Source organism: Camelus bactrianus, chromosome 21, assembly GCF_048773025.1.
Source record: "Camelus bactrianus isolate YW-2024 breed Bactrian camel chromosome 21, ASM4877302v1, whole genome shotgun sequence".
Lineage (NCBI taxonomy): Eukaryota > Metazoa > Chordata > Mammalia > Artiodactyla > Camelidae > Camelus > Camelus bactrianus.
Window position 1 is genome coordinate 8,516,069 of NC_133559.1, and position 25,926 is coordinate 8,541,994.

General features: G+C 47.3%; 3 protein-coding genes across 11 annotated transcripts in view; 2 read left to right on the top strand and 1 right to left on the bottom strand.

Moving 5' to 3' along the window:
- PMF1 (polyamine modulated factor 1) lies at positions 1-22,903 on the top strand. 7 transcript variants are annotated; one of them, XM_045515920.2, is made up of 6 exons: positions 1-186; positions 16,440-16,545; positions 17,305-17,405; positions 18,775-18,970; positions 20,630-20,687; positions 22,672-22,809. In XM_045515920.2, the coding sequence occupies exons 1-5, from the start codon at positions 26-28 to the stop codon at positions 20,681-20,683; spliced, it is 618 nt and encodes a 205-aa protein (XP_045371876.1). In that variant the 5' UTR covers positions 1-25; the 3' UTR covers positions 20,684-20,687; positions 22,672-22,809. The 7 variants fall into 7 exon arrangements, with proteins under 7 accessions (XP_045371876.1, XP_045371875.1, XP_045371877.1 ...); XM_045515919.2 differs by lacking the exon at positions 20,630-20,687 and having other exon boundaries at positions 22,672-22,903; XM_045515921.1 differs by lacking the exon at positions 22,672-22,809 and having other exon boundaries at positions 20,606-21,163.
- The window catches only part of PAQR6 (progestin and adipoQ receptor family member 6), an 11,055-nt gene continuing 2,259 nt past the window's right edge, over positions 17,131-25,926 (bottom strand). The window contains exons 6-10 of one of the 3 annotated variants that reach the window (XR_012501330.1): positions 25,674-25,770; positions 25,351-25,501; positions 24,591-25,004; positions 17,845-17,978; positions 17,131-17,713 (exon numbers count right to left, since the gene is read on the bottom strand). Coding sequence is in view for 1 of the 3 variants with exons in the window: in XM_010953898.3 (XP_010952200.2) it covers positions 24,730-25,004; positions 25,351-25,501; positions 25,674-25,770 (523 nt within the window). In the remaining 2 variants the exon portion in view is untranslated. Of the gene's footprint in view, positions 17,714-17,844; positions 17,979-24,038; positions 25,005-25,350; positions 25,502-25,673; positions 25,771-25,926 lie in introns of those variants that run through there. The other 2 variants (XR_012501331.1, XM_010953898.3) reach the window with 2 other exon arrangements.
- On the top strand, positions 22,823-23,923 carry BGLAP (bone gamma-carboxyglutamate protein). Its single transcript, XM_010953902.2, has 4 exons — positions 22,823-22,963; positions 23,202-23,240; positions 23,426-23,495; positions 23,646-23,923. Exons 1-4 carry the CDS (start codon positions 22,900-22,902, stop codon positions 23,773-23,775), a joined length of 303 nt encoding a protein of 100 aa, XP_010952204.1. The 5' UTR covers positions 22,823-22,899; the 3' UTR covers positions 23,776-23,923.

The window sequence follows — 25,926 nt, forward strand, 5'->3', positions numbered from 1 at the left end:
TTAGCTTTGACGCTTCTACTTCAACATGGCCGAAGCGGGTAGCGTCAATGTAGGCAGAGGCCGTGAGGAAAAAGAGCCTGAGGGACTGTCTCAGGAATCTGCGCCTACCGGCACTACTATTTCGAGGGTGAAGCTGTTCGACACCATGGTGGACACTTTTCTCCAGAAGCTAGTCGCTTCCGGGAGGTAAGGTGGAGGAACAAAGGCTGAGGGCAAATCTCACAGTAGCCTGAGGCGGGCGAGAGGCAGAGAGAGTTTGTCCCGCCGAAGTCTAAGTCCCGCGAGACCAGGAAGGCCGGAGGGAAAAACATCTCAGTCACGTGGGTCTCGGGGTTCGCGGGTTATTGACTGGCTGTCTTTCAACGCTCAGTTCCTGAGCTCGGGAAGTCACGTGATGTTTACCAACACACTTAATGTAGAGCAGACCTGGGACAACTAGCTACTCCTTCCTCCAGTAAATCTAGTTTGTTGTATGCTTGGTTTTTAGTAAGCCTAGTTTTGACTGCAGATGGTTGAGAGGAAAGATACGGGCTTTGGAACTAGATCAGGATGGTTAAGGGATTCCACTCTGAGAAAGTGACATTGATCTGAAAATTAAAGAATGAGAGAGAAATAGCTTTTTGAAGAACTAGAGAAAAAGCTTATACTAATCCGGGGACAGCTTGTGCCCTTGCCCTGAGATGGTCAGGGCGTTTTTGGGAACTGTCAGAAGCCTTCTTGTCTATAACATAGTGATCAGAGTAAGAGTAAAATCAGAGGAGGGTGGTCAGGCAAGTGACAGCCGTATGCATGGCCTAGTTTACATGTGATAAATATGATAAAATATAATTTGTAATTATTTTTATGGACCATTTATGACACACCATCAATATATGTCCAGGCAAGCTCTCTCCTTTGATTGATTGATTTTCCTTTACTCATTCTTGCTCCCTGCTCCCCTCCCCATAGGCCCTGCTTTCTACTGGCTGTACATCCTCCATTTTTTCATATATTTCTATACAGATATTTATTAGCTATCTACAGTGTCCCAGGCTCTGTTCTAGGAGCTGGAGATACAGCAGTGATTAAAATAGGAATGTCCCTGCTCTCATGGAGTAGACTTTCTTGTGCCATAAAGAAAACTGAATCAGCGTAAAGGAATAAAGAACAATGGGGAAGGGGTCTGGGTTAGTGTGAGTGCAAGAAAGTGACATTTGTGTTTGCATCTTTGTAAAATTGTTGTTTTGTCTGTGTATGTTTTAAGTTTATATGAATGATAATCATGCTGCATATGTCTTTTTTCATTCAACATTTTTTTTAAAAAAGATCTGACCATTATAAGTGCATATGGTTCAGAGTTTCTCAGTGCTGCTCGTCGTTCCATGATAAGCATTCAGCACTTACCTATTCCCTGTTATAGACACCTGATTGCTTCCAACTCCTTCCTCCACAAATTAGGCCAGGGTACATCCCTCACAGACTAGTGCTAGAATTTCTCTGCGATGTAAAATGGAGCAGGGTCACCGGATCCAGGGGTTTACACCTACCTGTGTTTTGTCAGATCGCTTTCCAGAAAAGCTGGATAGGAAAAGCTGTTCCTATCTCCTACATCCTCACCATCGCTGGGTATCCACCATTATAATATTTGCCATTCTGAAGGTGTGCAAGGGGTATTTATTTTAATTCACACATCCCTAATTCCTCACAGGTGTGGACATTTCCTTATATGCCTCATTAGTCGTTTGGCTTCCTCTTCTGCTAACTGCCTACTCATTTCCTCTAGCTTTTTTTTTTTCCAGACCTTTTATTTTTTTAATTGGCGGTTTTGGTTGATTTGCAGGATTTCCTGGTATAGTCTAGATATGAATCCTTTGTCAGTTTTAGACTGAAGAAGGAAATAGCTATCTCTATGTTAACTTTGTCTATAATGGCCTGTGAGGAACCGAAATCGTTAATTAAATTAAAAATAACACAGATTTTAGTTGTTTACACTTTACCCCAGGAAGATGAAGCAGAAAGAGAAATGTAGTCATCCCAGGGGACCCTCTTGCAAGCTATATGGATACTCATGACTCTTCTCAGCCTTTGTACCAACTCAGCATCAATTGTTAAGTATTGCCCAATCAATTTCTATTTTTAAACCCTTAATTTTTTGGTAATTACTTCATGTTTTTCATCTTATGGTTTGTGCTTTTGGGGTCTTGTTTATAGAAGCTATACCCACACCCAGGTCATAAAGATAACCTCCAGTGTTTTCTTCTGTTGGCTACTTTATCATTTTGCTCTATATTCTCAATCTGTGATCTGTCTGGGTTCAGGTGTAAAGTGGTGGTCTCAGACAGTCTTATTTTTTTTAGTTTTCTCAGTCATTGTCAACTAAACAGTTCACTTATCCCCATTGCTTTATGGGGTCTCCTTTATCATATGGCAAGTCCTTCTGCCCGTTGTGCCCCTGGGTCTCACTTCTGCCCCAGTAATCTGTTTGCCTGTCTTTGTGCCAGTGCTCATAGGTTCTTAATATCAGGCCTCTGTAGGAAACTTAAGTCTGGTACAGAGAGTCCCTCTTCTCTTTAAAATTGTCTCAGCTATTTGGGAACCTTGGTTTTTCCTTATAAACTTTAGAATGAAATTTTCTGGTTCCTGAAAACATTCAGCTACAATTTTTGGTACATATTTTTGGCAAATTAAGGAAATCTGTCTCATTCTAATTTTCTGAGAGCTATTAAAAAGATCATAATTAATTGTTGAACTTTATCAAATCTTTTCTTCCCCAGTTAAGATGATTTTTTTCTAGTTCATTATTGTTCATGATCTACGTTGGTAGATTTTATGGAAGTTAAACTATCTTTGTATTCTTGAAATAAATCTACTTGATTGTGATGCATCTTAAAAATATAGTTGGATTTAATTAGATCAGTGTTCATATGCTCATAAGTGAAAAGGGCCTATAATTTCTTTCTTCTTTCACTGTTCTTATCGGCTTATAGAATGAAAGATAGATTAGACATATATAAGGAGTTGGAGAGTACTCCCTCTTCTGGAGCAGCTTATATGAGATCGAAATTATCCACAGTAGTTTGGAAGAGCTTATTTACACTCAGAACTTTTTGAGGTTGTCCAGGGCTGCCAGTATTATGTTAAACAGCAGTGATGCTGTAGGCATCTTTGTCTTGTCCTCAAAGTGTCTCCATAAGGTCTGTTGCAGGTTTTTGGTGTAATTGTTTCTTTAATGGCTACAAGTCTGTTTAGATGTTATTTCTTCTTGTGACAAATTTGCCACTTTACCGGTTCCCCCCCCCTCCGAAATCTGTCTCTTTTGTGTGTTATATTTTATTAATTTGTAACTGTTCAAACTATTTTAAATATTATTTTAATTTAATTTTCATTTCCCCTTTTTCCATTATATGCTGCTTCTCTTTTTTAGACTTTATGTAGCCAGAGTTCTATTTTATTAATCTTAAAGAATCAGTTTTCTTTTTTTTTTTAATTTCTGTGTTTTGAGGTTATTGTTAGTCTCTTTATCTTCAGAATCTATCCTTGTCTTTTTTTGTTTGTTTGTTTTTTATTTCTTAAGATTTGTTTTGTTAGTCTCTTCCCAAATTCTTGAGTTGATCATTTAACTCTTCTTTTTCAGTCTTTTTTGTTTTCTGAAAAATGTGTTTAAAACTAAATTTTCATTTAATTATTGCTTTTGCTAGTTTCTACAAATTCTTATATCGAATATTTTCATAGTCATTTATGTTTTTTAATTGCTATTTAATTCATATACCATTAAATTCACCTTTTAATGTGTACAATTAGTATATTCACAAAGTTGTACAACCGTCACCACTAATTCCAGAACATTCTCATCACCCCAGAAACTTGTGTTCATTAGCAGTCACTCCCCATTTCTCACCTCAATCTTCCAGCTCCTGGTAGCCATTTATCTACTTTATCTCTCTATGGATTTGCCTATTCTGGACATTTCATATAAATGATACCTTACAAGATGTGGTCTTATGTGTCTGGCTTCTTACATTTAGCTTAATGATTTCAGCGTTTCCCCATGTTACAGCACGTATTAGTACTTCACTCCTATTTATACCTGAATAATAATTCCATTGTATGGATATATCACATTTTACTTATCCATTCATCAGTTGACAGACATTTGGAGTTATTTTTACATTTTTTTGTCTCTTATGAATAATGCTGTTATGCACACATCTGTGAACAAGTGTTTTCAGTTCTTTTGGGATATACCTAGAAGTGAAATCACTGGATTATATAGTAACCTATGATTAACTTTTTCAGGAATTGCCAAACTGTTTTCCAAATCAGGTGTACCATTTTATATTTACACCAGCAGTTTATGAGGGTTCTGATTTCTCCACATCCTCACCAATACTTGTTATTCCTGTCTTCTTTATTATAGCCAGTGGCCATCCTGCTAGGTGTAAAGTGGTATCTCATAGTGGCTTGGATTTGCCTTTTCTTAATGATTAATGATGCTGAGCATTTTTTTTTTTTGCACTGGAATAATATTTATTTTTTTTACTTGACAAAAAGTCAAAGATGCTGAGCATATTTAATGTGCTTCTTGAACATTTGTGTATCTTATTTGGAGAAATGTCTATTCAGATGCTTTGCTCATTTTTTAACTGGGTTATCTGTCTTTTTATTATTAACTTGTAAGAGTTCTAATTTTGAGAAGTCCAGTTTAGATTACTTACTTATTAATTTTATTTATTTAGGTTAAAAATTGCAAAGAATTTTTCTTTGGTTGCTCATGCTTTTAGTGTCATATCTAAAAAACCACTGTGTAATTAAAGGTCACAAAGATTTACACCTATATATTCTCATGATTTTTATTGTTTTAGTTCTTACATTTAGGTCTTTGGACCATTTTGAGTTAATTTTTGTATGACATGAGAAAGAGGTCCAAATTTCATATTTTAACATATGGACATCATCGTTTAATTTTATGTACTTTGTCATTTTCCTTATCATTTCTTCTTTTAACCTAGTGATTATAGTAGTATGTTATTTGGTTTCCAGACATGTAATTTTTTTAAGTTATCCTTTTGTTGTGATTTCTAATTTTATCACATTATGGTGAGGTAACACAGTCTGTGTAATGCTGATTTTTTTCGGAATTTTTGGTACTTTGACCCTATATGGCAAGTCTGTGGGCAATTTTGGGGCAATTTTTGTGAATGTTCCACGTGTACTTGAAAAGAGTGTGCAGTTTCTATTTCTTGAGTGTAAAATTCTATACTTATTTATTAGCTTGAGCTTTTAAATTTTATTATTAAAATATTTAATATGCTCATTTAAAAAACCTTTTTGATTGAACCATCTATTTCTTTTTCAAAATCTTCAATCACAATTGTTTATATCTGTTTTCCCCCATAGTCTGTCTTTGTTGCATTATATATGTAGGGGTTATTATTTTTATTAGATGCAAGGGAGTTTATTATTCTAAGAGAAATGGAAAGCCATTGATGTTTTTTAAGTCATGACTGATCCTTTTTAAAAATTTTTCATATTTGGGAGATGGCTCTCTGCCGGCTTAAAAATTTACTTATTCATAATGCTCTGAATACAGTGACTGATCTTTAAAAGGTACTCTGACTGCTGTGCAGATAATAGATTGTTGGCAGGACTGTCTTAAGGTCTTTCTAGGCTCTAGACTGATTTTTTTGAGACCCCAGCCCACATCATGATAATACATTTATTTAAAAAGCACTCAGTGTATTGACTGAGGTGGCGGTTATGCAAGGTTACACATGTGACAAAGATGTACACACGCAAACAAATGATGTATATAACTGTTGAAATCTGAATGAGTTCCGTGGGTTGTACCAGTGTCAGCTTCTTGGTTTTGATACTGTAATATAGTTGTGTAAGATGTTAACAATGTTAACACCGGGGAGGGTACATTTCTTTGCAGCTTCATAAAAATCTATAATTATTTCATATTGTGCTGTATACCAGAAATTGACACATTGTAACTGACTGTACTTAAATAATTTTATTTCGTGTTTTTAAAAATCAAAAAATATACATATAGTTATTTCAAAATAGAAATTTCAGAAAAGCTTATGTACAAAAGATATTCATTGTAGCATCATGTTCAGTGGGAAATAGTTGGAAACCGTGAGAAATGTCCAACATTTGAAGAAGTTACATAAGTATAACTCTATCCGATAAAATACTATGGAGATATTTAAAATTCTATTTTGAATAATAAATAATTCATGAGAAAATGATCATGTGATAATGGTAAGTTTTAAAATTAGGTTATGGGGGAAAGCATCACATTCCATGTTAAATACTTTTATCTAATTAAAATTGCAGTTGACTAGTTGACATGTTACATTTTATATTAATTTAAAAACTACTAGTTCAATTTTGAGCTTTTATTTTTGAAGGCATTCCATTATTTTGAAGTCTAAATTTTTTTGTATGCCTTTGAACAGCTTGTTAGGTCAAAGTCCTGTGCCTGGAATGCTTACTGCATTGTGGTAGGGGCTGAAGTGGTCAAGGCAAGAGACATGATGTAGGTGAGAGACATGGGTAGATATGAGCTGATTAGAGATAGAATGGATTGGAGGGGAAGATGAGAGAAAGGGGAACTCCAAGAGGATGCTGACTCATCATGAGGGTGGTTGAGTGGAGGGTTTTACCATCTGCTGAGATAGGGAAGAAACACTCACCACTGAGCATTGGGGGAGAGCTCTGGGGTTGGACATCACAACATATTTTTGGGTAGGTTCAGTTGGAAATACAAGGCAGCCACACTTCTATATCTCAGCTCTTTTGTTCCCTCGTTCTTCCAGCCCACCAACTGGCAAACCCAACTTCTGTATCCTGTCTGCACTCCTCTGTCCCTACATTGAGCCTCTGAGCAGCACTGTGGAGTCTCACCCATGGTGGAAAATCGTGCCTCCACAAAGTCATGTTCTTCGACCTCAGCTGGGCACTCAGTGAGCCCATGATCCTCATGCCCACAGCCAGTTCTCTTCCCCTTCTCCACAGTAGCTATTTTAAATCGTCATTGTGTCCCTCAGGCCCTTTCCCTGCTGCCTGTACTCTCTTGGTGAAAAGGACCCCAACACTTGGTTTATAGAGAGAATTGAGACCACCAGACAGGAGTTTCTACATCCCTAGGTTTGGCTGAGAGATGCCCAACCTTGCATCTTTCTAGCTACTCCTCATCAGCTTCTTTCCCTTTACATCCAAGGCTGTGGCTTCAGGATTTTACATTCCCAGGTTCTAGTTCTCCATCTCCAATTATTTCTTCAGCTTAGGGCATTTTGCCACCATTCCCCTAAAACCTTCCTTTCAAGGTCATTAATAATGCTTTGTTGCTAAATACTTTGGATGTTTTCCCATCTTTAACCTACTTGCTCTCCTTGTAACATTTGACACTGTTAACCACTTCTTGGTCCTTGAAATTTCTCCCTTCACTTCCAACACCATTCTCTGCCCCTTTACCTCACTAGCGCCTCCTTCTTGGGCTCCTCTTCCTCCGCTTGTCCCTTAAACGTGTGACCATGGCCCTTTCCTTCTTCACTTACACATGTGCATGATCACATCCCATTCGATACCTTGCTGCCTCTCCTTGTGCAAATGCTTTAGTTCAAGCCCTCACCATCCCTCACTAGATTTTTGCACCAGCCTCCAGACTGGCCCTCCAGCCTCAGTCTCGCCCCCTCCCTCCAGTCTATGGCTCAGATTTGAGCATGTTCTTCTGCTTCAAATGTTTAATTGGTTCAGGGTTGCTTCCAGAATCAAATGTCAGCTCCTTAGCTTAGTGTACAAGGCCAGTCACTCCTTCTGCCCTCCTGTCTCTCCAGCTGTGGTCAGGGCCATGGGTATACAGCATATGCACACTTGCATGCAGGTGCAAACACACACGTGCACATAAGCTCTTCTGCACTGAGTGCTGCCACTGTCCCCCGACCCTTGCCACCTGCTCTTTCCACTTGCTCCTCCACCTTGCTAGAACATCCTTCCCCTCACTTGGTTAAATAGGAACTTAACGGCTGTTTTCCACATAGAAAGGGCTCAATAAATGTCATGTATGAATACAGGCTTTTAAGATGTATGCAAATACTTGACCCTCTCCCAGGTCATTAAATTGAAAGTCCTCAATCCCAAAGACCAAGTACTTATACTGGGGATAGGAATCTCTACATAGTGAAAGCTAGTTTATTCACATGTCAGTTATCCAAAGGGATATTTAAACCTCAGACTGATTTTCCCTACAACTCAGCCTATTTTTGTGTACATGTTAACTTGACGAGGGGGAGCAAATTATATGGTGCACTCCAGAGTGACCGGAAGATTACTGGCCTCCCTGGGCTGTCGGATCTCATGGACCCGTGGCCCTGTCTTCAGTTGGGGTGTCTTCCTTTACTGGGTTGGTGAGGCAGAGACGCCTGAATCTGTCCTTTCTCAGGCTTCAGAATGTAGAAATATGGCCCCATTGGAGCTTACCATTTGCGACCTCTCCCTTGTCATCTGAAAATGAAGGGTTCTTTTCTGTCCTCACTGCCTCCTGGACCTTCTGAGAAACAGCTGTTTTTCTGTATAGCTAAAACAAGAAGATGCGGCTTTGTTAGAAATCAGGACCTGCCAAGAGAGGCAGTCGGTTAGAGGTGGTGTTGGTGGAGCTTCAGTTGAAGTTAGCACTGTTTGGAGGAAAGCTCAGTCTGCCACAGGTACCCATGGCATCTGCAGCTGTGCCACATGTCAGTCCTGGGGCAAGGTGGTGCGGGCCTTAGGGAGAGAGAGGAGATTGACAGCTCTTAAGTTCTTAGATGCCAGACTGGTCCAATGCCTGTCCTGGTCCAGTCTTCCAGCCCGAGATGTGCTGTAGAGTGTGATTTGTGTAAACAGACTTAAAGCCTGCCTCTGACAACGACCAAGGAAGGAGAGCTGACTGCATTTGTACGTCAACTGGTAGAGTTTTAAACTGGTGGCAGAGACTGTTGGTGCTCATAGGAAACAGTTCTTCACAGGAAAAAGAGTGGCTTGATGTATAAAATATTCCGATTAAATAAGTGCTTCAGAAATATCTCACCCTATTTGAATGTGCAGATGCTCTGTGCTACTGGCAGTGATTAGTTTCTGAAATGTGGGTATGACTCATCTGACTGTGGTGTGCGGCTTCAGCCCCATCTTGCTGATTCTCTCTTCATGTGTTTCCAGACCATCCACCTCGCTCTGTCCCCACTGGGTCTGCCTTGCTCGACTCTCCTGTCATCTCAGCTGTGCCTTCTGAGTCCACCCTTACACAGCAGCCTGAGGGAGCTTCTAAAGTACAAATGTGATCATGTCTCACCCCTGCATAAAACCTTTTTCTAGCTTGTCCCATCCCATCATGATACAGTCCAGACTCTCTGTGCCTGGCCCTTCCCTGCCTGACCTACCAGCCTGCAGACTGTGTGTCTTGGAGGCCAAGGACACCTTATCCAGAGCAGATGGCCCCACCATATTCCAGCTGAGTGACCTCCGGCAAGCTTCTCTCTGCCTCAGCGTCTGCATCTGAAAAATGGTCATGGTGATAGTAGGCCCTACCTCATAGAGTTATTGTGAGGACTGAGTGAGTTACTCCGTGTAGAGTGCTTAGAACAGTACCTGCTTCTAGTCCGTGCTCAGTACACTCTCCTGTTATTTTGTCTTCACACACAGGCGTGCACGTGCTCTCTGCTCTTCCTTTACACTGCTGGGGCCTTCTGTCCTCTGATCGACTCCTGCTGCTCTCTTAAGTCTCAGATGTTGCTTCCTACAGGGAGTCTTCCTGAGCTCTCTGCTAAGCTCCCCATGCTATCCCATTCTCATTTTCCTGGGCACTGATCTGTCTTTTCTTCCAAACTATATACCCTTCTTTGGGTTTGTACGACTGACCTCGGCCTGGCACATGGTCAGTGTTCAGTGTTTATCAAGTGAATAAATGAATACAGTTACCCTGATGGTATATTTTTTAATTTTCATGCTAATATTTATCAAATCAGAAGTTTTTTTCCTCCTTTTTTTTAGAAAAAAGTTATCCCAATTTCAGATTCTCACTATTTAATTTTTAGCAGTTTCCAAAAGAATTCAAGCAATAAAAGGTTAAAATTAGCCTGAGACCTAATAACCTAAAGATACAATTTTAATTTTTAAACGATAACTTCTTAATAGTCTTCATCATAAATCACTGACCTCTTCTTTTCTTCTTTTTTTAAATTGAAGTATAGTTGATTTACAATGTTGTGTTAGTTTCTGCAAAGTGATTCAGTTCTTTTTCATATTCTTTTCCATAATAGTTTATTACAAGATACTGAATATAGTTCCCTGTGCTATACAGTAGAACCTTGTTGTTAATTTTATATATAGTAATTTGTATCTGTTAATCCCAGACTCCTAATTTATCCCTCCCCTCCTGTTTTCCCTTCGGTAACCATAACTTTGCTTTCTATGTCTGTGAGTCTGTGTCTGTTTTGTAAGTAAGTTGATTCATATATTTTAGATTCCACACGTAAGTGATGTATTTGTCTTTCCCTGTCTGACTTACTTCACTTAGTATGATAATCTCTAGGTCCATCCATGTTGCTGCAAATGGTATTGATTCATTCTTTTTTATAGCTGAGTAATATTCCATTGTATGTATACGTATGTGTATATATATGTATACACACACACATACACCACAACTTCTTTATCCACCATCTGTTGTTGGACACTTAGGTGCTTCCATATCTTGGCGGTTGTAAATAGTGCTGCTGTGAACATTGAGGAGCATGTGTCTTTTCAAACTAGAGTTTTCTCCAGATATATGCCCAGGAGTGAGATTGTTGGATCATATGGTAACTGTAATTTTAGTTTTTTAAGGAACCTCCATACTGTTTTCCATAGCGGCTGTACAAAATTACATTCCCACCAGCAATGTAAGAGGGTTCCCTTTTCTCCACACCCTCTCCAGCATTTATTGTTTGTGGACTTTTTAATGATGGCCATTCTGGATAGTGTGAGATGATACCTTGTTGTAGTTTTGATTTGCATTTCTCTGATAATTAGCAATATTGAGCATCTTTTTGTGTGCCTATTGGCCATCTATATTTCTTCTTTGAAGAAATGTCTATTTAGGTCTTCTGTCCATTAAAAAAATTTTTTTTGTTATTGAATTGTATGAGCTGTTTATATATTTTGAAAATTAAGCCCTTATCAGTTGCATCGTTTGCAAATATTCTCTCCCAGTCCACGTTGTCTTTTCGTTTTGTGTATGGTTTCCTTTGCTCTGCAAAAGCTTATAAGTTTGATTAGGTCCCATTTGTTTATTTTTGCTTTTATTTTTTTGGTAGACTGACCTAGGAGAGCATTGCTATGATTTATGTCAAAGAATGTGTTGCCTATGTTCTAAGAGTTTTATGGTGTCCTGTCTTATGTTTAAATCTTTAAGCCATTCTGTTTATTTTTGTGTATGGTGTGAGGGAGTGTTCTGACTTCATTGATTTACATGCAGCTGACTGACCTCTTATTTTTCATCAAGGAACATTTCTGTTTTTTTTCCCCCTCTCCCTTTCTTAGTCCTGGGGCAGCCCAGTGTACACAGGACTGAGATGGGGGGACGGGAAAAGGCCAAACAGAGAAACATTTCTTAATGAAACACAGCAGCTGTACATGTCGGGGGTGAAGAGCATGAATTTCTGTCACAGGGATCCCCAACTTCTATCTGTCTTGGTCTCAGCCTTTGCCTTCCACTCCTTTACTGGGCGGAAACACCAGTTCCCGCCCGCCCTCTGGTGGACAGTCTGTGGAACAGGCATTCAGTTGGGCAGCAAGCCAGTTACCATGAAGGAGGAAGGCAGGGCTTCCTTAGCACTAGTACACATGTTTATTTGTCTGTGCCTCTGTCTTTCTGTTCCTGCACAATTTATCTCATATATAAACTGACAGGTTGGCAAGCCACCAGAGCTTTTTTCTGGGATTAAATATTTTAAGTTAAACATGTGCTAACTCAATTTATGATTAGTTTTTAGTAAAGTAAATGAAATGCTTTTTCAGTGAGTTCAAAAACAGCTACTGTGTCTCAGATACTGCACAATAAGTATTTAAGAGAAAAAAATAGGTTAAAATCAGTTAATGTAGTCATCTCTGTTTTGAAACTCAGTAAATTTAGTATATACACACACACACACACACACACACACACACATACACCACATATTATATAAATACACCACAACTTCTTTATCTGTCATCTGTTGATGAATATTTAGGTTGCTTCCATGTCTTGGCTATTGTAAATAGTGCTGCTGTGAACATTGAGGAGCATGTGTCTTTTCAAGTTAGACTTTTCTCTGAATATATGCCCAGCAGTGGGATTGCTGGATCATATGGTAGCTCTAATTTTAGTTTTTTAAGGAACCTCCATACTGTTTTCCATAGTAGCTGCACCAAATTACATTCCCACCAATGATGTAGGAGGGTTCCCTTTTCTCCACACCCTCTCCAGCACTTTGTGGACTTATTTTTAATGATGGCTGTTTTGGATAGTGTGAGGTGATACCTTGTTGTAGTTTTGATTTACATAGTAAATGCAGTTTTTAAAAGTTACTTTCATTGATGATAAATGGCCCTTTTTGTGGGGCCATAATTTCGCCTTTTCTTTGTAGTGGGGGCCAATGGTTTCTTCCTGCACGTGCAGCTGCAACCAAGACGCACTTACTAAGCACCTACCTTCTGCGGGGGAGGAGACTTCTCAGCTTTGGGAAGCCAAGTTACTGACTGTGTCCTACACTTCTGAGTGGTGATAAGGCCTGTTCTTTTGAGAATGGTAGTAATAATTGTAGCTAATATGGAGAATTTCCACATGCTATCCACTGTAGTAAATGTTAAACCTCATTTAATCCTCACAATAATTTTGTGACTTATAGTTATTGTCTCCATTTGACAGAGGAGGAGACTGAGGCTTAAAGGTAAGTTGTGCAAGATCACTCAGCTGCTGAGTAGTAGAGGTGGGATTTGAACCCAGGCAAAAGGACAGGCAGTCTTCAGAGCCAGTGCACTTACCCAGCACATAGCTGGGTGGCCCCTGTGTACTCTTGGAAGGCCAAGGCCAGGAGACCATTCTAGCCAAGGGCAAAGTGGGGCTTGGCAGAGTGGCCATTGTTAATGCTCTGTGGGGAGGATTCCTCTGTTCAAGTAGTCTGGGCCCTGGTAACCTGGGGTCGAGGGTAGGGGAAGTGGCTGGGAGTGGGACAAGCTGGGGGCCAGGTAGCGCCAGACCTCCCCTCAGCCCCAGTCACCTGGTCTGCAGCACGTCTTGAGTGCTGCTGTGTATCTAAGACACCTGAAGATCCATTGCAGATAGTGTCCCTGTCCACAAAGTTTAGAGTTTATATGAGAAAATAAAATTTGACGTTTGGGGAGGGGGTGGTCATGAATTTTGTGTGTGTGGGGGGAGGTAATTAGGTTTATTTGTTTATTTATTTTTTAATGGAGATATTGGGGATTGCATGAATTTTTTTTGAATTCATCACTTTTCTTGTTTCTCTGTGAAGGTATTTTTTCAGGAAATTGACAGGGGCATTCACACCATTCCCAACTCTGCATTGGCTCTCAAGAAAGGAATCACTGGAGGGTGGGGGAGAGGGCATTGCATGAAGGTGGTCAAAAGATACACACTTCCAGTTATTAGATAAATAAGTACTAGGGATGTAATGTACAACATGTTGACTACAGTTAACACTGCTGTGTGGTACATTTTGAAAGCTATTATGAAAGTAGTTCCTAAGAGTTCTCATAAGAAGGAAACCTTTATCTTTCCCCTTTTCTTTCTTTTTTGTTTCTATATGAGTTGATGGATATTAGTTAAACTTATTGTGGTAATCATTTCCCAATATATGTAAGTCAGATCATTATGCTGTACACCTTAAATTTATCAGGTGCTATAAGTGGATTATATCTCAGTGAAACTAGAAGAAAAAAAAGAAAAAAAAATCACTTTGCTCCTGGACTCCAACCTGGCTGCTCTCCCTCCATGTCCTTGCAACATGTTTTCCACCTTTTGTGTTTGTATCAGTGTGTGTGTTTCTGGGTCCTTCACTTTCACTGAACTCTCAGACCCCAAGGGGGTCACCAGAAGAGTTGATGAGCAGCACTGGTGGGTAGAATGTGCCTCACCCCTGCCCTGGGTCCTATCTGCTGCCAGCCGCCTGAACCCAGGAGAGATGTGCCCAGCTCAGACCCTCTGCCTAGCCAGTGGGCTGGGAGGAGAAACAGGATCTCCCACGTCCGAGCCAAACCCATCTCAGGCCACAATTACCCGGTTTCAATTCCAGCTCTTGGTCAGGCACCATGTGTCCTCCACATTCCTGCATATAGCCACAGACTGCGTGGCTTGTGGAGCCAGTGGCAAAACAGCAAGATGTCTGCGGCTCTGCTGGGGGTGGAAAGGATGCCCATCATCTCTGTATTGTCCTTTTGGTACCTCGGCCTGTAGCCTCCAAGGTTTACTGATATCAAACGTGTGCCCTGGGAATGATGGGAGACTGTCACCCTTACCCAGAGGTGTGCTGGTAGACGCTTACAGCCTACTGTCCAGAAGTAAAGCCCTGGCTTGCAGTGTTTGCCAGGTTCCAAGGTGTAAACACCCCTAAGCCTGCCACTGTAGCCTCGCTACACACGGCTGGGAAGAGATGGGCAGCGGCACACCTGTTTCCACAGGTAGAAACCAGCAATGGAAGCAACCTCAGGAGCAGAGTGAAATGTGTGAAATGACTAGGAGGTCATATGTTTTGAGTAATTAGTGCCTTTGTCTTTAATGTAATTTATTGTAACTTTATATAGTTTTCAATAATGGCTATGTTTAACAACTGGCCCACAGATTTCCTGAAAATTTAAGTTACCTCTTACAAGCACACCACTGCTCTCACTCTGCACCTGTTTCAAAAAGCATTGTTTTGGGGGTAGGAATTGGGTCAGGAGGCCCGAGGCCCATGAGAAAGGGAGGACCCAGCTGTGACTCCCTGGGTGGGGTGGGGGCAGTGCATTGGGTTCCAGGCACCAACTCAAATCAGTTAAATGAACTCTCTTGGCTGTTTCCTCTGCCTGCTCTCTCAGGCCCTTCCCCTCCACAAATTTTTTTTTTAATTTTATTTTTTGGTTTTTTTGTTCATTTGTTTGGGGGAGGGGGCAGGTAATTATGTTTATTTACTTGCTTGGAAGGAAAAGGGTACCTAACCCCTTCTTTGTCCAGGGGCCTACCAGCCTGAGAGGATCTGGGCCCATAGTAAAGCACAAGTGTGGGCTCCTCCTTGGCTCAAACACTTTTTGCAGGTCCCTTGCACATTGCTTCATCAGAGAGGCCTTCACCCCCACCCCCAACTCCTAAAGATGATCTCCGTGATACACTCTCATCCCCATAGCCCCAGCCCTTTTCCTTCCAAGCATTCTCCACAGTAATCATCTCCACATGGAGTTCCACTTTCTACTGGAAGCTCCAGGAGGGCCGTGCTGGTCTCATTCACCCCGGGACACCCAGCACCTGCTGGTGACCAGCACATAGGAGGCACTCAGTATTTGTGGAGGGGAAGGGCCTGAGAGAGCAGGCAGAGGAAACAGCCAAGAGAGTTCATTTAACTTATTTGAGTTTCTTTGTCCAAGAGGAGCAAGCCATTGGGGGTATATTGGGTACCCTTTGACCTTTCCAGCTACAAGGGGTGTTATCAGTGCCAGTGACAGGGACCTGATTTTAAATGGCTTGAACAATCAGAGAACTCCATTACCTCACTAACAAGAAGCCCAGAGGTAGGGTGGTTCTAGGTTGGTGTTTTCAGCAGCTTGATGATGTCCTCGGGGACCCTGGTCTTTTCCCTCTTTCTGCTTTGCCTCCTTAGGTTAGAAACTCTGCCCTCTGGCTAAGTCCCCCTTGGTTGCCGGGAGCTGGACCATCACCTGAATATAGTCATGCCCCACAGAAAGGACATCAGTTCCTTCCTGTGTGGCTCTTTTTGGAAGTAAGGGAACTTCTCCCAGAGGCCACATGCCCTGTCCTAATCCAGCCCTGCATGGGGACTGGGATGAAGAGGTTCTTAAAGTGGGGTGCCCAGAACAGCAGCAGCAGCACCACCTGGGAGCTCATTCAAAACTGGGGGGTGGGGTGGGGAGGATGGCAGCGATCTGAATTTTAATAAGCCCTCCTGGTGATTTGGTGCTTGGTCAGGTCAAGTTTAAGAACCATGGCTGGCCTCATTGTGACCCACCCTTACGGGGGAAACACCTGAACTCAGCTGGGGCTCTGCTGAGAGGAAGTGGGGAGACTGGTGGGGCTGAGCCATTCTCAGTGCCGGGAGCTGCCCATGAGGCATTTCGTGTCCACTGCCTTTAACCAGAGCCATGAAGTAGACAAGGCTCAGAGCCCTGTGGGGAGAGGCCGGGCTGCCTTAACCCTCCCCACCTTCGCCTTCTGTCCTTCCCACCAGCTACCGGAGATTCACTGACTGTTACAAGCGCTTCTATCAGTTGCAGCCTGAGATGACCCAGCGGATCTATGACAAGTTTATAACTCAGTTGCAGACATCTATCCGGGTGAGTGGCAAGAAGCCCAGTGGGTGGTTGTTGTTGGCTCAGGTCCTGCCTCCAGATCCTCAGCCCCTTGAAGGCCGAGACCCTACCCTCATCCCCTGTCCACCCTCAGTCCATGGATCTGTCCTCCATGCCCTGCAGGCTGCAGTGGCAGTCATTCTTTCCCTCCAAACGATGTGGGTGTCTTGAATGCCCCTTCTCTCATTGTGCAGTGTGTAACTGTGTTCAGATGTTGTCTACCCCACCAGACCTTGTGAGCTTGGCAAGGACAGGCCCGGGTCTGACTTCTCTGTGTATCTCCAGTACCTGGTGTAGCCTGGCAAAGAGGAGGCATTTAACAGATTGTTGAATTTACTGGACTGCCTAGAGGGGATACAGAAAAGGACAGGAGTCCATTCATGTGTTTAAATATCTGTGATCTCTCTAGAGTTTCACTTCCACGCTGTCGCACTGCAGGATGGGCCTGGTTCAGCAGCAAAATGTCCGTGTGCTGTCAGCAAATGGTGCTCAGGCATGGGGGTAACAGCGGGGGTGGCAGCATTCAGAGATGATGGCAGGAGGAGAGGCCTGCTGCAGGCCCTTTTCAAATGTTTTCCATTTTATACTTTATTTTCTTAATTATAAAAGTCACATGTAGAAAACTTGGAATGTTTGTATAAAGACACAGGACCTAAATTAGCGAAAGTTTTACTAAGTGCTGTTAGCAGTTCAGCTTATGGAACAGTCTAGTATCATAATAGCTCTTTCCTCATTTCTCTTCAGGATGAAATCTCTGAAATCAAAGAGGAGGGGAACCTGGAAGCTGTCTTGAATGCACTGGATGTGATTGTGGAAGAAGGCAAAGACCGCAGGGAGCCGGCCTGGTGAGAAGGGCAATGCCTGCTCCCCACGGGAGGGCCGAGGGCGGGGAAAGAGGCAGCACTTCCGCATCTTGAAGGAGCGTCTATGGTGGACCCATATGCATGAGACTCTGGGCTCTCAGCCCCTGAGAGGACCTTGTGACAGGGACAGATGGAGAGGACCAACACCAAACAGTGACCCAAAACAGAGAAACAAGTGCATAGTCCCCTCTAGGGAGGAGAGCCAGGGGCAAGCCCATGTTGTCCAGGGGTATGAGGTGACTGGAATGAGGGAAATCTTCCCGGGGAGCTCATTTCAGGACCCATCTAGCCTGCAGGAGAGAGGGTAGGTAGTGTGAGACGAGGTAGAACAGCGAGGTGTGGAATCTTAGGTCGATTAGTCTGGCCTGAGCATCTGGTTTTTATTCATTTGTTCATTCAACAAGTATTTAGGAGCACTTACTATACGCCCAATACTGTCTCAGATGCCAGAGATTCAGCAGTGAGTAAGACATGAAAGACTTGCTCTCCCAGGGCTGTGGTTTCAGTGAGCCGCTCTGCTGCCTGGCTCTCCTGTGCAGCGCGGAGCAAGGGGCCCTGGGGACAGGAGTGGAGAGTTGAGGCCACCGAGACCATAAGTGGCCTGAGCTCCTGCCTCCTGCCACCCTTCCCTGCCTGAGTAGAATCCTGGGGCAGAGGGAGTAAAAACCTTTGTGCTTTTCAATTTGTTAATGCTTTGTGACCTTAGTAATGTAAGAGAACTAACTTTTGTAACCAAAAAAGAATTTTTAAAGAACCTACAGTGGCTTCTAGCCCCCTGCCCATCAGAACTGACCCATCTCCTCACTCTGGACACTCAGAACCCTCTACAGTCTCACCTTCTCAGACCTGCCTTCCCTTTTCTTCCCACCTTAGCCAGCAAGGGTCTCTCAGGGTCTGGGCCTGCTCTTGGGCCACCACTCCATCTGGGATGGCTCATCCCACCGCCACCCCACCCCCACCCCCAGCTCACAGTCAGATGGAGCAGATGCACCAGCAAGGCCCATGGTCACAAGGACAGAGACAGGAGCCAAAAAAGTCACCTGTAGGCCTGGAGCATGACAGCTGGGGGCACTGTATGTGGGGAGAGGAGGAAGGCTAAGACACGGGCTGGTGAGAAAGGGAGAAGTAGATTCCTGGGCGCTGAAGCTGAGAGGTAAGGGCTTAGCATGCCTATCAGCAGCAGGAGCCATGCAGCTGGGTCTTGGGAGTGAGAGAGACCATAGGAGAGGCCTTGGAAGCCAGCCCAGCTTGAGACTGAAGGTAGGAATGCCACCACTGGGTTTGGAGGGAGAAGCCTCAGCCCACACACCCCTCCCTGTCCCCATCCCCTGTGCCCTCCGCGGCCCTGCAGGCGCCCTAGTGGGATCCCGGAGAAGGACCTGCGCAGCACCCTGGTGCCCTACTTCCTGCAGCAGCGGGACGCCCTGCAGCGCCGTGTACAGAAGCAGGAGGCCGAGAACAGGCAGCTGGCAGATGCCGTCCTGGCCGGGCGCAGGCAGGTAGAGGAGCTGCAGCTGCAGGTTCAGGCCCGGCAGCAGGCCTGGCAGGTGAGTGTCCCGGCCCTGCCCACAGGCACATGCTGCCCGGGTTCTGACGCGGACCTCTCCGCGTCAGAGTCAGGGTTAACCCTCTGTAGCCAGGGAGGTTTTACCTCATGCGATACTGCCCAGTACCTTTAAAATGTGTACATTAGAATGACTTTAGTCCATCAGCATATTTGTTTTTTTTCCTTCTTTTTTTTTCTACGAAGGTTGCTCTATTTTTTCTTTTAAAAAAATATTTATTTATATAGTTCTTGGGTGGGGGGATTAGGTTTATTTATTTACTTTTAGAGGAGGTACTGGGATTGAACCCAGGACCTTGTGCATGCTCAGCAGGCACTCTGCCACTTGAGCTGTATCTCCCTCTGATCTGTCAGCATATCTAAAACATACCCTCTGTGCAACAAATGTGTGTCCTTTGAGGATGAATTTCTGAAAGTCACTTGGGGCCAAGATGGTGAATAAGGGGAAAGAGGGTGATCAGGCTGGATGACACACAGAGCAAGTGTAGCCGGAGAGTGATGAGATGGATTTCTCACTGGCTTAACGTGCAGTTCCAGAAGAGGGTCTCTAGTGGGGCTTGAAAGGTGGCCCATTGTCAGGTTCTCTCCATCATTTAAATGTCCAGCCTATGTCTACCTATGGCCACTTGACAGCTCCCTCCCTGGGGCAGACCTTCCTGATCCTGAGTGGAATAGGTCCCAAATCTATGGCTCTTGGGTCCCCCGGTCTTCTCTTCCCAAGACGAGTCAGCTGCAGCCTGAAGGCCCTGCTCTGGCCTCAGCAAGGCACTGAGCCTCAGAGAGGCAGCAGTACGAGAAAGGCTGGCGCCTTGTTCTGCCTCCCCTTGTCCTCACCCCCTTAGCCTCCTCCTGTAACACACTGGCCCTGGGGGTCTGCGGTGTAGTGGAGCGGCCCAGGCTCTACACAGCAGGCATGCAGGTGGTGTAACCAAGGCCCTCGGCCTGCTGCTGTCTCCTGGGGCAGGTTCCACAGCTCAGAGCCACGTCTCAGGGACTCTCAGGGCCGCCCTGCTGAGTCCTCAGGCAAGGAGCTGCGCTGCCATTGCTGTTCCATCACCATGAGTGTCCCTCACTCCCTTCTGGGCCCTGGCTGCCAAAGTGGCTAAATAGTGATCCCCGGGGCCTGCCGGCTCTGTTTGGTGCTTCTATTTTAAGAGGAGGAAGGAAGCCCCCTGCTCTTATAGCCACACCTCTCCCATTACAGCTGCAGATCTGAACCATTGTTTGAAGTGGGTCAGCTGGATTGACTGTTCAGTGCTGAGCCCTGTGTGGGAGCTTCAGAGAGCTCTTTTTCACCACAACTTCCATGGCTATAGCCTGGCTGAAAGTCCACTTAATTTAAGAAAGTTTCTCTGCTAGAAATCCCCAGTGAGGTCAGAGGATCACGGAACACCCTAGGGACCCTTACTGAGGAACAGCTCTGCTCTGGGGAGGTCCAGCCTAGTTGGCCGGCACACAGCCTACCACAAACGCTTGCTGATTGGGGTGGATTTCCTAAAGTGCCCTGCTGGGCCTGTTACATGAGGTACAGACACTTCCACGTCGTCCGGGGGGAAACCCAGGCCTGGAGTCAAGGACAGTGGAGGGAAAGGGTTGGGTTTTCTCACCTCTCAATCAGTCTGCTCTCTCCTGTTGATGTCAGGCTCTACACAGAGAACAGAAGGAGCTGGTGGCCGTGCTGAGGGAGCCTGAGTGAGGAGGCAAGAGCCGGGCCCAGGATCAGAGGGCAGTCAAGGTCAAGGGCCTGTGGTCCAGCATGCTGGGCCTGAGTGAGCTGCCTCTGAGAATAGCCAGATCGGTGCCCAGTCCCTAAGCAGTGATGGGATCTGCTGGAGGAGGAGGCCTCAGCGTCTCCACTGCCACTGTGCCTTTGGCAGTCCCTTGAGGTCGTAAACACACACTACCTTCAGGCTTCTCCCCGTTTTCTCCTAACCTGAGCATCCGTGGCCGGCTCCCAGCCCTGGGATCAGGCACCATGCTCCTTCTTCTCTAGGTTCAAGCCAACCCCCTACCCTACCCCGTCACAACACGTACCACCAGTTCCTGAGCCCCACCTCGGGCTTGGCATGGGGAATCTGTTTTCAGTCTCCACTGATTGCCCCCTTGCTGGCCAGCTCGAGGGCTCTTGCCATGTTCTCCCCACATCCGCAAATAAACTTCCTCCACTGCACTGTAATCTGTGAGGATGCTTCCTCCGCCTGGGCCTCTCCCAGGCCTCTCCTGGGCCAAGATCCCACCCTGGAGTCCAGAGTCCTGGCTCCAGTTGAGGCCTCAGTTGTAGGGCTCCGGGAACCTCTAGGCCGGCGTGGGTTGGTGGGGGGTGTATCTGACCATCATGTATGGAAGGGCAGTGGAGCCCCTTGTCACAGAAACCAGGAGCCTGGGTTCCCTGAGGCCAAGACAAGCTGCCAGGGGGATGTCACTGTCCAACCTAGCCTGACCTTAAAGGCACCATGGTAGCCCTCCTTCGGTGTTTGCACCTGGTGAGCGCTCACATACGGAGCAGGTGGGCCCTCTGAATAGCTGGGCAGTTTGTCCCCCTGCTTCTCATGCCTTCCTCTTCCCCAGCCAGGGCCACAGGGTATCAGGAGGGACTTCCCCAAAGGCAGGGTGGGTGCATCCTCCAGACTGGAGGGGGAAGGGGGTGGGGGTGAATGGGGGCAGAACTTTCTTCCCTGGTGAGGTCCTCACCCTAACTCTGGAGAGAGGCTTAGTGGGGTCTGTCTAGGAGCACTGGAGACACTTGGGAAGTTGTCAGGGTGGTCCCTGCTCACCAACCCCACCCCTCAAACTGTGCCCAGCGGCTCCTCCCTCCTCCTGAATGCACCCAAACATCAGGCAGCCCCTCCTGCCGAGCCGCAGGCTGTGGGGTGGCAGTGCTTTGTCTGGCAGGTTTCCACCTGGTGAGTGGGTGGTGGGTGAGGACACCCTCCCTCCTCTCCAGGCTGAGCTGAGACAGAAGCGGTTCTAAGTGTTGGGGGTGGTTTCAGGTTGGATGTCCTGCCCCTCAGGGGACACGTCCCCTTGGTTGTTGGCACTGGGGAGGCTGTGAGGGCAGGAAGAGGATGGGGGGTGAGGAGCCCAGAGGTGCTCTCCACCTCCCTGCCCCTCGTGGGCCCTGCCTCCCCACCTGCAAGGGCCACGGGGAAGGGCATCCCCACTGCAGTGCTCACCTGGCCGGCCCCAAACAGAAGGGCTGTCCTTACCTCATACCTGGCCCCACCTGTGTTGGCTTTCGGCTCTTGTCCCTGTGCTGCCCCAACCCCTTCCAGTCCTGATGCCCAGGGCCTGAGCAGAGTCGAGCTGCCCCCACACCAGGCCTGCTGTTGGTGTCTCTCTGGGGCAGGGCCCCTCGGGGTGAACGAGGGCAGCGGCAGGCCCTCCCTCCCTGGGGTTTGGCTCCTGCCCATGGGGCCGACGGTGGAAATCACAGTCTGCAAGAGGCTGTAGCCCAGCTCTGTGCCAACCTATTTTAGATCTCTGGGCCCCCTTCCTCTCTAGGCTCCCTCTCCTACCCTTCTAGCCTGTCCCGCTGGTGCTCAAACTGAGGCTGGGGCTGGGGCTCCGAGCAAGAGTGAGTAGGGGCTGGGGGACCCAGGGCAGCCCCTTTAGGGAGGGGCTGGGGACCTCCATGTCTGGAGACTGGCAGTCTGATTGAGGCCTACCCTCCTCCATCACTCCCAGGGCCCTGCCCAGGCAGCCGCAGCTCCAACCACAACATCCTTTGGGGTTTGGCCTACAGAGCTGGGGCGGATGACCCCCAAATAGCCCTGGCAGGTTCTCCCGTGACCCTCCTGAACCCTTGCCTCCGGGGCACAGCCCAGAGAGTATAAAGCAGTGCTGGAGGCTGGGAGAGGCAGACCAGCTGAGTCCTGAGCAGCAGCCCCAACACAGCCGCTGACAAGACACACAATGAGGCCCCTCACGCTCCTCGCCCTACTGGCCCTGGCCACGCTCTGCCTCGCTGGCCGGGTAGGTGAGTGCCCCCGCCCCAGCCCGTGGGAGCTGCAAAGGGAGAGTGCCATGGCCTCGCCTCTCCTCATCCCTTCCCCTGGTGGTCCCGTGGTAGTCTAACCACCTTCCTGTGGGCTCAGTCCCTTCACCCCCAGATCTGACCTTGTGGAGGGAGAGAAGGGAAGAGTAAGGGGCCAGAGAGGCACAGGAGGAGGGCCGTAGGGAGAAGCAGGGGTGAACTGGGCCCCCTTTCTTTACAGATGCGAAGCCCAGTGGTGCAGAGTCTGGCAAAGGTGCAGGTATGAGGTGGGGGCTGTGCCCTGTATCACCCAGTGGTGCTGCCCACTCCCAGCACCGTCCCCCCGTCCCGAGTCCCATTCCCCCCTCCTGCCCACTCCCACCTGGCTATCAGGAAGGCCAGCCTACTCCCCTCCTTGTCCACCCAAACTCAGAGCCACCTGACCCCTGCCCTTCTGCTCCACAGCCTTCGTGTCCAAGCAGGAGGGCAGTGAGATGGTGAAGAGACTCAGACGCTACCTGGATCATGGGCTGGGGTGAGAGAAAGGAGGTGCTGGACAGGGCCCTGCATCTCCAGGTGGGGGGGTCAGGGCAGGCCTCCTGGCCAGGACTCTGGAGCCCCAGTGCCGTGGGAGGAGGGGTGGGCATTTTGCCTGGAGGCTGATGCTAGTGTGTTGGGTTCTCAGAGCCCCAGCCCCCTACGTAGATCCCTTGGAGCCCAAGAGGGAGGTGTGTGAGCTCAACCCGGACTGTGATGAGCTGGCTGACCAAATGGGCTTCCAGGAGGCCTACCGGCGCTTCTACGGCACAACCTAGAGCTCGCAGCCCTGCTGGCCTGGCTGGCAGCCCCCAGCGCTGGCTCCTCTCCAGGACCCCTTCCCCTCCCCTCGCCCGGACCTCCCTGCCCTGCAAGTGTGAGGTCCCCATCATTCCAGCTGCTCCAGAATAAACTCCAGAAGAGGAACTAGTGGTGGAACTGATTCTTTGTCCATCTATGGAGTATGAGGAGGAGGCGTTGGGAGGATGGGGAGTGGAAAGGAGGTTTTATCTTTTTCAGTCCCAGAAAGTGCTCCCCAAAGTCTGTTGTTGATTTATTTATTTGTCCCTGCCTCATTCCAGAAGCACTGAAGGTGGCTTCCTAAAGTCTAACTAGGGTTCCCCTCTATAGGCCAGAACCTTCCCCACCTCAACCCACTGCGCCATCCATGACACACCCAAATAGGCCAGACCCCATGCACTCCTGGACACCTGGAGTGCATGGCTATGAGCGGACAGGCCTTATCTCTGTAGGCAAACAGCTGCCGGCAGACGGTACTGCCTGGCTTAGGGGTAGGGGGCAATAGCAGGCCTCCTGGCCTGGTTACAGAGCATTTGGGGTGGGCCTGGGTTAGTCATGTTAGTTCTTCCCTGGGCTGAGCAGAGACTCCAGGAGCACCAGAAATGGGACCTGATAAAAGGGTCCAACACCTCCCTATCCCAGCCTCTGAGGTGGGTGGGGCAGCTCCAGCCTGGACACACGCACCTCCCCTCTCAGACCCTCAGCACTTCCTCCACCCCATCAAGAGCCCCCTCCCTGACCCTCCTGCTCTCACCCGGCCCCCCAGCCCCTCTCCTCTCCTCTCCCTTCTCACCTCTGCACTCTCTCCTCAGCCACTCTTGGTTCCAGGCTCAGATGTGCCCGCACCTTATCAGGCCTGGTTGGGTCTGGTCTCCTGCCAGCACTGGGGCCTGGCCTCTGCCTCCCTCCAGGGCAGGCTCAGAGCTGGGGCCTCACTGTAGTTTGGCCTTTGTACCCGCCTCCAGTGGGCCGCCCTGCAGCAGGGGGCATGTACTGGGGGCCCGGAATAGGGAAGCTGTGAAAGTGGCAATGATGAGCAGATTCCCGGCCACCGCCAAGCCCAGTGTGGCCACTGTGCCCGCCAGGCCCAGGGGCGATTCCTGCGTAGCCAGCCAGGCTCGGCGAGATCCCATATCAGCCAGCACCGCCTCCAGCTGGAAATGGGTGCCCAGCACTGCACAGATGTGGAATAGCTGGTGGCTGTGGCCTGTGGGGAGGGTAGGCAGGTCAGGGCACAAACCCCGTCCCCAGGGCTGCCCCGACTCATCCTGTGACCCTTGGCAAGCACCCCATTCTCTGGGCTTGCTACTCTCCTAAAACTGGGAATAAGAAACCTGATTCCCAGGATTATTGACAGGAGTGAGTGAGCTGGGGTGCACAGAGCCCCAGCAGACATGCTACTGGTTTTGCTGTATCTGAGGGCTGGGGCTGGACCCTGAGGACCCTGCCAGGGACACGCTCCTTTACTCAATTCACTCTGCGCTCTGAGGAGCTGACTAATCCAGACTCACCCCAAATGCTCCCCTCCCGGGCCAGACCAGGCCTGCTCTCACCAATGTAATCAAAGCGTCCTGGTGCCAGCCGCTCAGGTAGGTGGGAGGCGAAGAGGAAGCCAGTGAGCAGTGCGCAGAAGAGGTGGTAGCCGTGGCTGGTGCTCAGCGCCTCCTGTCCACAGCTGTGGGCCCTGCCCCAGCACAGGCTGAGCTGGCAAAGGAAAAGGCGGTTTGGCAGGGAGGGGCTTTGGGAGTGGACACCATGTGTCTGAGATCTGGTGGGGGGTGGAGGGGAGGACACAGCTGGACTGGGTGCTGGGACTGAGTGGGCAGGACTGGAAGTGGGCACTGTAGGGGTCAGGGCAGGAAAGCAGGAGCCTTACCCGATAGAAGAGCGGGAGGTTGTCGAACAGGAAGGGATAGGTGAAGGCAGCTGTGCGAAGGATCTTACTGAGTCCAGGCCTTTCTAGCTCTGGGAATCTGGGAGGTGGGAGGGAAAGGCTGATCACCATCCTTGTGCTGGGGTGGGGGTCAGAGGAGGGCAAGGGACCTTTGACCAAGATAGAATGTCAGTGTAGCTTAGTGGCTACGAAAGCCCTTAGGGTACATGACTCCTTTGTAAGTGACCACATCTGT

Bases quoted from the DNA above. Each gene is read 5' to 3' on its own strand.
- PMF1 (XM_074349571.1), top strand. From the start codon at position 26: ATGGCCGAAGCGGGTAGCGTCAATGTAGGCAGAGGCCGTGAGGAAAAA. The intron at 187-16,439 runs GTAAGGTGGAGG...CCTTCCCACCAG, and splicing joins AAGCTAGTCGCTTCCGGGAG to CTACCGGAGATTCACTGACT. The intron at 17,406-18,774 runs GTGAGAAGGGCA...GCGGCCCTGCAG, and splicing joins GACCGCAGGGAGCCGGCCTG to GCGCCCTAGTGGGATCCCGG.
- BGLAP (XM_010953902.2), top strand. From the start codon at position 22,900: ATGAGGCCCCTCACGCTCCTCGCCCTACTGGCCCTGGCCACGCTCTGC. The intron at 23,241-23,425 runs GTATGAGGTGGG...TCTGCTCCACAG, and splicing joins AGAGTCTGGCAAAGGTGCAG to CCTTCGTGTCCAAGCAGGAG. The intron at 23,496-23,645 runs GTGAGAGAAAGG...TTGGGTTCTCAG, and splicing joins TACCTGGATCATGGGCTGGG to AGCCCCAGCCCCCTACGTAG.